This window comes from Eptatretus burgeri, chromosome 7 (assembly GCF_056783735.1).
Source record: "Eptatretus burgeri isolate ZD-2024b chromosome 7, Ebu_testis_v1, whole genome shotgun sequence".
NCBI lineage: Eukaryota > Metazoa > Chordata > Myxini > Myxiniformes > Myxinidae > Eptatretus > Eptatretus burgeri.
Window position 1 is genome coordinate 60,932,121 of NC_140967.1, and position 13,055 is coordinate 60,945,175.

The 13,055-nt window shown below is 42.0% G+C and overlaps 1 protein-coding gene across 2 annotated transcripts in view; it reads right to left on the minus strand.

Moving 5' to 3' along the window:
* CYP19A1 (cytochrome P450 family 19 subfamily A member 1) overlaps positions 1-10,683 on the minus strand; it is a 43,566-nt gene extending 32,883 nt beyond the window's left edge. For both annotated transcript variants that reach the window (XM_085888715.1, XM_085888714.1), the window contains exons 1-2: positions 10,534-10,683; positions 7,472-7,625 (exon numbers count right to left, since the gene is read on the minus strand). In XM_085888715.1, coding sequence (XP_085744841.1) covers positions 7,472-7,614 — 143 coding nt within the window. In that variant the 5' untranslated portion in view covers positions 7,615-7,625; positions 10,534-10,683. The remainder of the gene's footprint in view (positions 1-7,471; positions 7,626-10,533) is intronic.
* Between the last annotated feature and the right edge of the window lie 2,372 nt (positions 10,684-13,055).

Sequence of the window (13,055 nt, forward strand, 5' to 3'; positions counted from 1 at the left end):
AGTTTCTTTATGTGTTTGACTTCCCCTTTTGATAACCACACAATCTTTAATTGTGACACTTTCTCCCATTTTCTTTTATCTCTAAGGCTACGTGCCTGTCAGAAAAGGTTAGCTTATATAAAAACTATACAGTACAAGTAGAGATGTGGAAATAAGAATCATGGATGTCCATTTGATGAGTGGTTGTTCTCGATCAGTGCTCTGCAAGCTTTTACTAGTGGTAGGCAGGATCGTCATAGGGCTGTCCGGGCAGTGGGCACAAGCCAGAATGAGAAAGGAGTATTCACGAGAGGTTGGAAGAGCTTTGTGGTGTCTCGCCTCATTGTACTTATGGTGCATTATTTTGGCCTTGCCAGATGTTCAAGATGATGACGATGCATATGAAAAGGCCTTGATTGCACTTGAGCAACATTTCTTCCCTGCCATAAACGTTGTAGTAGACTTATCGATTTCTACAGTGGGCACAGCTCCCCGGAGAGTCCGTTGATACCTACACTACTGCATCACAAGAACTGATCATTACATGTGTGACAGACGATTTGGGACCAATTGGTTGAAAAGATTACCTGCAGCCATACACGTGAACAATTTGTAATGGAAACCGTTTTAACTCCACATCGAGCAATTGAAATTTCTTATCGTGTTGAAACTGCGATCAAAGTAGCCAAGGCAATGGGTTGTGAAATGAAACCATCTAATTCTGTGGAAAATGTACAGCTAGAGCCTTGCTCTATTGATCACCCACAACGAACAGGTGCTCAACGTTCGCAACTTCGTTCCAGTGCTCCTATGAACTTGGGTAAATCTACTGCTTCATGTAAATGCTACCATTGTGGATCTTCCTCCTACTTTGCCAATTCACCAGTCTGTCCAGCAACAGACAAGACATCTACATCATGCCACAAGATGGGACATTTCGTTGCTGTGTATCAATGCTCACATCCTGTACAACAGGTGAATATTCGGCCACATGAAGTTCTTGTTGTCCACAGCACACGCCCAAATGAAGATGAAGGTGACTTGTCACATTCTCATAAATGACATTGCAGTGGATGTTGTTGTTGACTCTGCTTATGACGTTGTCACTGATGAACCAAGCATTTCATTGATGATGCTTTACAACCATGCCAGGAATTGTTTAATTCCTACACTGCTGATAATGTTCATATGCTGGGTTGTTTTGAATCTACTGTCAAATATCAGGAGAGATGTGTTAAGACATTGGTATGTTGTGAAAAACGGTTCTACACTTCTTAGTAAAGATGTGATTCAGAGTTTTAGTTTCAATATCCATAGTAAGACGCTTACATAATGTTGCGGGCTCGGCGTTGCGGGGGAACCACGAGGGAGGGGCTGTCTCAGGTTCCTCTCTGGACTCACCGGGAATCGCACACCATCACACACAAATAACTTCATGTCATGACGGATTGCTAATCGACCACGAACGCCAATAACTTGACCACGTGACCCAGGGTCCCCCATCTGACAACCGTTTACATAAGAACACGCGGTCTCCTTATCGGAGAATCGTGCCCTCGGTACATTCTTGCATTAATTAAGATACTTACCGGATCAGGTGCAGCTGAGTGGAGCTGCCAAGTACGCACCGGCTATTTAACAGATTTTGGGGAATAACGTCCTGGTTAAGCTCGGGTGCAGGCCATGCTAGACTAATGGAGGAAAAGACAAAAACGAGCTGGGTACATTTCAAACGAGCACATTTATTTCAACAAAGAGTGAGGAAAGTCATGTGGCACAGTATGGGATTTATTACAAATGCACGGCAGGGAAAGCAAGGAATTTGTGGGGCGCAGTAAAAGCCATGCAATATTTATAAAAGAAGACACAGTGCAGAGTTATCCTGAAAATTATTATAGTCTTAACTTATGCGATGACAGGCACCATCACACACACACACACACACACACACACACACACACACACACACACACACACACACACACACACACACACACACACACACACACACGGAAAAGTAGAGATAGCCCAGATCCCAGAGAGATAGAAACAGTTGAGGATTAATGACCTCTCGATAACTGGCGTGGTCAGCAGACCTGCACAACCCAAAAACCCTGAGGAAAGGGGAGGAGGGAGAAATCCTGAGGGTGTCAAGAGTGCCTGTTTGAGAGGTGCAAGTGCCATTCAACATGGGGTGCAGCGTGGTGTAAGAGGAAGAATATGAGGTGCAGCTCTGGTCGGTTCGCTCTTGGGTTCGTTCTGAAAAGAACGTACTTGGTCATGTTTTCCCGTGTTGATTGCTCTTTTTGCATCCACAGTAGGAGAGAGAGAGAGAGAGAGAGAGAGAGAGAGAGAGAGAGAGAGAGAGAGAGAGAGAGAGAGAGAGAGAGAGAGAGAGAGAGAGAGAGAGAGAGAGAGAGAGAGAGAGAGAGAGAGATAGAGAGAGAGAGATGGTAGAGAGAGAGATGGTAGAGAGAGAGATGGTAGAGAGAGAGATGGTAGAGAGAGAGAGATGGTAGAGAGAGAGATGGTAGAGAGAGAGATGGTAGAGAGAGAGATGGTAGAGATGGTAGAAGAAATATGCTTGAGAGAAAACACCCCATTGTAATCGCGTAAGAATCTGAACATGTAAGTGTCGCTGGGGATGCAGCCTAAATGAGTGACGATGGAATGAGTGCAGTCCCAGCTCGAAGCAGCAAAGCGTGACCCCATGCTTGGTCATGATGACTCGTGGCACCTCTCGCTCAGTGCCAATGCTTGTCCTCCTGCACCGCCTATCTCTCCGGCGAGGTCCGATGTCTGGCGAGTCTGGCGAATTCTGCTCCGGCTAATTCCGTTGTCTTCTGCTCCTTGGCGAGTTCGTTCTCCTGGCGATTTCTGTCCGAAATGAGCCGCGTTCGCTTTTTTTATGAGCCCCGGGTGAGGGAAGGAGCCAAAAATCGGATCAAACAAGGCTCAGTGAAATCAAGCTTCCCTATTGGTCCGTAATGGTCGTAGCCACCCCCCGCCAGGCCCCCAAAACTGAAACATCGTACAGTCGCTCACCGACAGTGCCACGTGTAAGAGCCCTGACTTTTACATGGGCCCTGGTTTTTGGAGGCGCTCTCTGGCCCTAAACGTGCACTGGCCTCCCTTCAAATGTGAGATTTTAGGGAAATCCTTGCACGACCCGTAGATCCTTAAACGAGCTCCAGAGCTCATTCGCGCTTCGAGTTATGCCCCGAAATAACCCAACCTTTGTCTCCTCAGTGTCCCTCAAGGCAGTGTCCCTCAGTGTCCTCATTGAGTGTTCGATGAATATGCGGCAGTTGTAGAGAAGTAGGAGTAAGTTGTGGCGGGAAGTTCCTTGTAATGAAGTCGTCAATAACGGTCACGTTTGTAATAAAAAAATGTAAGCGCGAGTTGTTGCGGGTATTCTTATTGGTCATATGAAGTGGTTGTGGTGAGCATGATATAGTATAGTGAGCAGAATGAAGGTTTGAGGTGAGACGGCAGTTCAGAATTGGCGCACAGTTTTGAATGGGAAATTGGCACACAAATGCATACGCGGCACTCGCGGTGCTGCTCACTTGGATCCGATTGGTTTGCGTGCGTGCTTGCTTGTGTGTTTCGTGTGAGAGAAAGGGGTGGAAGAACTGCAAAGATTGAAGATTAAGGAGACCTAACTAAAAGAGCCCTACCCAACGCATCTTTCCCATTTACCCACTAGACATATATATATATATATATATATATATATATATATATATATATATATATATATATATATATATATATATATATATATATATAAAGGGCTAACTAATACACATACTATTGAAATGACTGCTATGGGATCGCTGTATGTTGTGTGCCATTGCCTTGGAGGCATGCAGTTTTACAGAACCGCAACAATATTTTGCTACAACCTCAGATGTACTTACAAGTAGTGGTGTTACACAAGAAGCTCCCCGATCACAAATACATATTCAATCTCCTGCTGCTGGTACATAAAATGAGATACAGGCTGAATTCCCTGCTCTGTTCTCGGGTGACTTAGGGTTGATAAAAGGGTACTCACATAAATTCAGGTTGAAACCTCATGCCGTTCCTGTCCAACAGAAGTTACGCCCCCTTCCATTTGCTATTTGACAAGAGGTAGCGAAAGAGGGAAAGTGCCTTCAGGAGCAGGATGTTATGCAGCCTGGTGAAGCTTAATTACCCTCGCCAAAGAAGAGGGTATTGCATTTGGGTCTATTTGTTTGTTTGTTACTTGCAAAATCGAAGCTTTTCCAAATATATTGGTCAGTCGATTTTGTTATTCTGTCTGTCTGTTTGTCTGTTTATCGTCTACAGGTCACAATTTTAAACGGATCTTCACGAAATTTCACCACATGGTGGAGTTTCTCATAAGGAAGAAGCCTGTTGTTTTTGTGGTCAAAATATCAAAAGGTCAACATAGGCCAAAGGTCAACAACTTTGGTAAGATTTCTAAAATCCTAAATTTTCATCCACTTGATTTGAAATTTGAAGAGGATTTATATTTCAGGTCACTGAATTGAACCACCCATTATTTTTGAGATCAAATTTGTTTTAGGGATTTTGCAAGTATTGTTTTACTGCACAACGTCTTCTTCTTTGTTTATTTATCCGCAGAGAACTTTCGTGTTTTTCCCCACAACCACTTGTCATATCGAGCCAAAACTTTCACCATAGGTGTGACTACTCATGTACAATGTTTCAATTATAATTATGCCGTCACAGGTCACATGGTGTGGCAACCATGTTTGAAAAACAGAAAATCTTTGGACCTCTGCATCTCTGAAACCACATCAAGCAAAAAAATGAAACATGGCATATGGTAAGTACTCCTCATGGGGAAAAGTTTGATTTTATATGACATCACAGGTGCTTTCGTTCTGACGTCATAATTGCATATGTAGAACGCTGCATCTGATCAGCATGAAAATCTTTTGAGGGCCATCTAGGGCTAAAATGGAGCACAGACAAAAAAATTGATGACGTCATTGGTCACGTGATTCGGCATATTGTTTTTTTTTTGCTTTTTAAAAACTTTAAAAATCCTCTCCTCTGAAGTGGTTGAACAGATCGAGGCAAAACTTTACACATAAGACCGCCTATCTATGAGGAACAGAAGATTCACATGTATGACATCATAGGTCACATGGTTTGGTAGCCACACTAGATTTACCCTAAAAGCTATAAAAAAATCTTCTCCAGAACGGCTGGACAGATTAAGGCAAAACTTCACACAAATGTTCCCCAAGAAGAGTTGGGTGTACAATTTTGTTAAGGAATAATTGATGTCACATGGTTTGGCAGCCATATTGGATTGAAGAAAATATTAAATAATGTTTTCTCTGGAACCGCTTAATCAATCGACATGAAAATTCACAATTATGATCTCGCAGTGATGCGGAATAATGTTTTAAATTTCAACTTGATTGGACACATGGTCTGGCAGCCATAATTATTAAATTATTTGATCTGGGTTCTTTTTTGATCTTTTTCTTTTTGATGTTTCTTTTTTTGAAAAAGGCTCATTTGGCTGTGTCTGGATGGGTTTGTGGGTAGAGGAGTAGCAGCTGAAATTCGAATTCTATCCAGGTTTCCTCCTGATGACTACATCTTTGCTTTTTGCTTGTTCAGGTTCCTTCTGATCACTCCAATGCAGGACTGAACCTATTTGGTCTTCCATTGAATTGAATTTATTTTATTTTAATCCCATTCTTAATTCAACTGAATAATAATGAAAAACGTCACAGGTCAGGGTCAGGTGTTCAATCAAAGCAGGATGTCCTAGTACCCAGTCATCACTGCCAGCTGTTAAAAAGTGGCAGTTCTAATTATATCTCTAATTCATAACGTAACACACCAGTGTGCTTCAGGTTGGCCTCCACCCAGGCTTCCTTTCAGAGACAAATGAACTCACTTCTTCGAAACCTTCCAGGTGTGATTTCTTACTTTGATGTTGTGTATGTCTCGGGCAAAACACAGTCTGAGCACGATTCCAACTTATGATCTGTACTGTAACACTTTTCTGATACTTGTATTAAATTGAATACCAAGTGCATATTTGGCGTCCCTTGCATCAAAGTGCTTGGATATACAGTGGATAAAAATGGTGTCCGACCAAATCCAAATCTGGTAAATGGGATTGCCAATGCTGCTCGACCTAGCAGTCCTAAACAAGTGAGATCTTTTATTGGAATGGCTGCGTTTTACGTGACATTCATCCCTCACTTTTTCTCACTTGTTCAACCGATACGTGATATGCAAGCTGTTGTGCCTTTCAAGTGGACTGATTCATCTGCTACTGCTTTCGCTGCATGAAAAATGCCATCATACATAGCACCGGATTACGACTTTTTGACCTTCGTCTAGAAGTAATTGTTACTACTGACACTTCTGGTTATGGGATTGGTGCAATAATGACACCGATTAAGCATGACAACATTGAGGTTACGACTGCCTGTGCATCTAGGAAATTGACTGATATCGAGAAACACTACTCTGTTGGAGAACGCAAAGCTCTCGCATGTGTTTGGGCTGTGGAATGCTGGCATGCACTCTATGGCACAAAAATTTACACTGAGCACTGGTCAGATTTCAAGTCAATTGGATGAAAATTGACAATTTTAGAAATCTCACCTAAGTTGTTGACCTTTGGCCTATATTGACCTTTTGGCCGATGTTGACCTACAAATAATTGGTGATTGAATTCAGTGAGGTGATATGAGAATCCTGTTCAAATTTGAAGTCAATCGGATGAAAATTGACAATTTTAGAAATTCGGCCTCTGGTGATCTTTTGGCTTTTGGCCTACCGATGTTGACCTCGCTCAACCTTATTGTATGACCGTCGCAGGGATAGTGCCTACAATCTGCCAGAGTTTCAGAACGATTGGCGGAGCAGTTTGGGCGGTAGGCGAGCGGACAGACAAACAAACAATCTAAACAGATCAACCAACATCCTTGGCAAAACAATTTGAGTATCTTTCCTCACACCAGGAGCCCTATAAAAGCATCCTATGCATACCTTACTGTTTTTACAATCTTTAATCTCTACAAATAGACAGACAGGGGTGGAAATATAACCTTCGTCCACCTTCGGTGGTGGAGGTAACAAACACTTTTACGCCTTCTCACTCACCTCTTCTCGCGATAAAGCAAGAGAGTGCGGCCACTGTAATGTAATACTCGTTTCTACGTTGCTATATTATTGAATTACATCGGCCTGGTTTTGGCTTAAGGGTTAAGGTGGCTGGCTTAAGAGCATATGGTCTTGAGTTTGAGCCCCTGTCAGCTGATGAATTAACACCAGGTGGGGTTGAATCAGCCTGTCATGCTTCCGAAGTTGGTGAAATGAGTACTAGTGCACCATGGATATAGAGGGAAATGCATCAGCAGTACAGGTGTGCCCCCAGAAAATGATGCAACGAGCAACCACAAGCTGCATACATAGCTAGTTATTGAATTACATCTTGCCTGAGATTCGTGGCTTTGTTGGAGTCCTGAAGGAGTACACGATGGTGAGAAAGGAGGTAAGGACAATAATAATCTGGAGGACATTGTATCCCAGGGTCCACATCAAAGTGTTCACAGTGCAACTTTCATCATGTTGTTCCAACTCCATGTTAGCACTTCCTGTAAAGACACATCCTAAATTCAACAGAGCTCATGGCAATGGGATGGAATTGTGCAACACATGAATCACAGTGGGGATAGATGCTAATACACATTATTAAAGTCACTCACCAATGAGGGGAAATATATATATATATATATATATATATATATATATATATATATATATATATATATATATATATATATATATATATATATATATATATATATATATATATATATATATATATATATATATATATATATATATATATATATATATATATATATATATATATATATATATATATATATATATATATATAAACACTTTAATCCTCCGTAACCGTGAAGCAATGGTCCTGCGCAGATGAAACTCAGCATCGATGTTAATCCTTTCCTCTGTATTTTCTCGTCAGTGTCATACATTTTTCCCAGTGGTGTGTGATTTTACTAATGCTATTCAAAAAGCAACCATGGCATTGTCTCTGAAAGCCTTTGCAAAAGGGAAAATTTTCTGATTTCTCGTTTTATGACAATTCAAGGTAAAAATAACATGAGGAGCTGTTTTTGTAGTGAATATAATGTTATAGTTAACTAACTTTGACATGTGTCTCAAACAAAATTGGTTTGTCGTGATTCATTTGGCAGATTTTCAAACTGCAAAAATCATAAACTCGAGAGTTCATAGAACACCTTACCCCACACAGTCTTGGAAAAAAAAGGACATGGGAAGGGTCCTTTTTAACTTATACATTGCATTTCCGAGCACGATCTATATTTCCTACGAGTTGTGATTTGGGCTGAATCTCGATATTCCACAACATTGAGAGCGGCAAATATGATTGGTCGAGATGGCGTAAAATGGCATAATATTTTGTCCAAGTTATGCTGAACGGAGGTTTTATTTTTTAAAATGCCAATACGGCGATTTGTGTTCTATAGTGTTCAAGTATGTGATTAAATTGAAACCGAATAAAGATTTTAAAAGCTGTAGAAAAAAAGACTTTTTCGGAAATTTACTGCCATTTACACCACCATATTCAACAAATTTAAGTAGTTCTTCATGCCTGTTTATGTCCTTTATGATGTCCCTAAAAACAGCATGTTTCCTATTTGGAGTAATTTTCAATATTGTTTCACTGCCAGAGAAACAAGACAGACTAAAACAAGAATCACCGCAATGTGGTCACATCCTGCAACAAAATCCAGTAACGAACCGATTGGGAAACGCGTATTTAAAGCATCTGAAAAGATGAACAGCACAATTGGGAAACACGCATTTAATGTGCTTTTAAAATACTAGTACATGCCCGTAAAAAAATAAAAATAAATAAATGGCCATAACTTGGGAAGCACTTGTCCGATTAATATCAAACCTTGAAAAGGCACATCCTCAGGTCCCCAGCAAATATACCTGGCAAGTTTCAATTCGATCGGACCAGTGGTTGTCGAGAAACAGTGGTCACACACACACACACACACACACACACACACACACACACACACACACACACACACACACACACACACACACACACATTGCTGGAATTATAGATAGATTAACTCGACACCTCTCATCCATGTCAGCCTCCACCACAGTTATATCAGAACGAGCTGATTCGTCACACGGTCACGGATTGTTTAACTCCAACATGGGGCTGTTTGAAAGTTACATGACACACATTTTTGTTTCGGGAGGATCATACTGTGCATGCTGACGTCCTTAATTAAACCTTACTAATAATTTTTATTGGACATTCATTCGATTTTTCAGCGTCCCTTATCACGAGTAACACTTGACCCAAACAAAGTCAATGGAAATCTGATATAACAATCATAAAATAACGTTCTAACGTGTTCAAAATATACTATTCAATTGAAATGAAGTAGTTTCTCGATCATAAACTGACGTCTGTACACAGACAGACAAACAAAGTAAACCAATCGCTTAAACCCACTTTTCGCTTCGTACGCACTGGGTAATGACCACACACTTGGCTCATTTCCAGTGCACCCCTTGTTATTATTAATAATAAAATAAGTATAGTAAAAGGATATTTCAGCTTGCAGACTTGCTCGCAGGATTCTTGGAAACGTCTAGTACAGTACCAAACTAAAGTGGCACTCGGTAGAACGCATACCTCTGCCAGGCTGAGCAGTTTACATTTTGTATCCCACAGATTGGCCAGATCTGTATCTGGACCTGAACCAAAATCGAATCGGCTTGTTCTTGTCATCTAAACAACCTGTCCATCAAGTTTTATCCGAATCTGTGCATAACCTTTTGAGATATCCTGCTAACAGCCAAACAAACGGGTGAATGCATTCATAACATCCGTCCACCTTTGGTGGTGGAAGTAAATATGTAAACACATGCGGAGTCCTAACTGTATACAATACTTACATCATCAGTTTTGACCACTCTTGATATCATCACACACAGATCTAATCTATTGGAGTGTTTCCTCATAACTGGGATTCAAAATATCTGATTCCGTTAGAATTGCTGTGTTCACATATAAGAAGTAAGGGAATGCTTGAATAATGAGTAGAATAGTAAAAAACAAAACAAAAACATAACAATGACGTCATTGCACAAACTCAATGGGTTGTGAATAACTTGAATATGGCAACAATGTTGTTCCAAAGACGAGTGCGCATATTAATCAGGTTGAAAAATTAATCATCAGGAACGGCACAATTGCAGTCTTAGCAATTCACGAAACCTTTTTTTCATATCAGACGGTGTACAAAATCACAGGAGCTGAAAATAAACTTTCAATCTCAACAAGGAGTTTGGTGTTTTTGAAGTACCCAATGAGCTGTTCAATCAACCTGGGATGACAATAATGAAGATACCAGACAGCATGACACCCAAATTGGATTATCAACTGGCTCCAAGTATCACACAAAACATACTCACAGGATGGGAGAAACCAAATGACCAGTTTGTCATTGAGGAGACATGCAATGAACTGCTCAATGTCTGCTGTTATATACAGTGCAGTGAATCCCACACAGCGAGAATCATCCCGAAGCACCAAACCCCACCCATAGCTCCTCTCCAGCCACGTCTCTCAGCCTGCCTGGAGACGCCACGGCGCCTGACTCAAGGTCACAATGCATCAAGGTCACAATAATGGGCCCCGATTTGTGCACAGTCAACGGCCCACTGTGGCCTCACCCCTCACACACACAGATTATAATACAATATATCGCTCTTCTTGAGAACAACAGCACCTTTCTGATGATTTTGAACACATTGTGTAACTCATCGTTCAATTTATCGGATTGCACTGAAATATTCACCATCAGATCATAATTCATAAGCATAGTGCGGAGAAAGTCACAGAATGCATAACAATGAGTTCAGCTGAAGTTGTAACTGAATATGCAACTGCTGTTCAATTGTGGCTTTCTGAGTGCAGCAATGGCCTTCCAATGACGCACTCTTCTGATATTGTGCCCCATCGGCAACAGTGAGGGGATGGCATGTTAACCTCAGAGGTGGTGTACTCAACACTAAGCAGTCACCCAGGGTTTTATTTATAGTTAGACTCCAAGATGTTTTCCTGGTGTTTTACAGGCATGCCTGGTGTTGGCATAATGGTTGGGGTGGTGGGCTTGGGATCCCAGGATCCTGAGTTCAAATCCCCCTTGGATGTTGAATTAATACCAGGTGGAGTTGACTCTGCCTGTCATCCTTCTGATGTCGGCAAAATCAGTGACAGATTGCCGGTATCCTGTGTTGGAGTGGTGACCCATCCAGAATTGTGCCCAATAGCCAAGGAGACTGCTTAGGCAGCACCAACGCTCTGCACAGAGTATGGTCCCCATTGCTGGGGTGTTTTGCAGGCAGGGTGTTGAATCGATGAGTGTGTTGTCATCAGGGCCGGATTTACCATGTGGGGGGCCGTGGGCACAATGTTTGTGGGGGGGGGGCAAATTTGGAGATTAATCAACAACTTAAATTATAACTGCTTTTTCATCAACAACTGAACTTGTATCGATAGATTTGGCAGATCCTGATCAGGAATGATTTGGCATACATGTTCACGAATCACAATTAAATCTGACAATATGACAAGATGGACGGATTGTTATTGATATGGCTGGTGACTTATCGATGAGCTGATGACTTATCTCTGAGCTCATTCTAAAATCAAATCACAAAAATGTTGTTGCTGCAAGAGTAAGAGATAGAGATGGACTAATATAAGAAAATAACAAACGAAGCGCTGTCATTAATCATACTACGAACTTCGACTAAAAATCTTCTAACTTCTAATAACCCTCTGGACAAGAGAAATCCGAAATGGTGATTAATAGCCGACTTCCAGCGACCGCAAATATACGGCAGTGTCATCCACATCAATGAACATACACACCGTGCCTTAATCATTGGACAAGTTTCCTGCGCGACTTCGCGGCAGCGAACTCGGATATGATACTGTCAACCTGCATGGAATTGAGCACATCGGATTCGGTTGAAATGATGGTCAGATTGACCAGTCTCTGCTGCTCCATCGTGGAGCGAAGATGGTTCTTGATAAGCTTGAGTTTCGAAAACGAGCGCTCCCAGAGCAGTTCGACACCATCAGTGAGAGGTAAATCCGAAGCAGCACTTCCACGTTTGGGAAAGTATCGGTGAGTTTTCGCTCGATGAGAAAACTGTACATCTCAAGTTCAGTACGGCCCGAGTCTGGCTCTGACTCCTTCATCATGGCTTGGAACTGAATCATTTCTTCTGTGAGGTCAGGTGATAGATCTTCCCGATACAGCTCGACGAGCTTCGAGCATGACTCTCGAATCTGCTCCACTTCGAGTTGAACAAGAGCACGCAGGAATCCAAATCTGTCGCGCATCTCGCTGTAAGCGTTTGTACGCTTTTCCAACTGCGACAGCAGTACGTCGATCACTGCAATGTATCCACTGATGCGAAAGGACTCCTTGGCGTCTCGTTCTACTTCTGGAGTGTGTCCGTAGTTCAAGGGAGCGAGGCGGACATTACGCTTTCGTCGACGCGATCCGCGAGTGAATTCCTCCATACCTGAGCACTCCACTCCGTCAACAACGAATGTATCAAACTGATCGCGTAATGACTGCACGAAGCTCACCAGTGACTTGAGGAGCTGCACGGCTGTGTTGAGATCGGTAGCTTGCGACTGAAGGGTTTTACTCATACAATCAAATCTACCAAGGACAGTAGACCAGAAACCAGCATAGAACCCTATCTCGAGCGTGCACATCGTTTGGTGAAGTGTCTCGGCGGTGTTTCTCGTTTCACTATTCAGTTGTTCATCGTTTGCGATTTCATCGAGGACATCCATGATTACGCTGTAACCGTCGACAAGAGCTCGGGTTGCATCAGAATGAGCCGACCAGCAAGTGTCGCTGAGGCGCTTTGGTACTTGCAGACCTTTGGCTCTTAGGGCGTCAAATAAT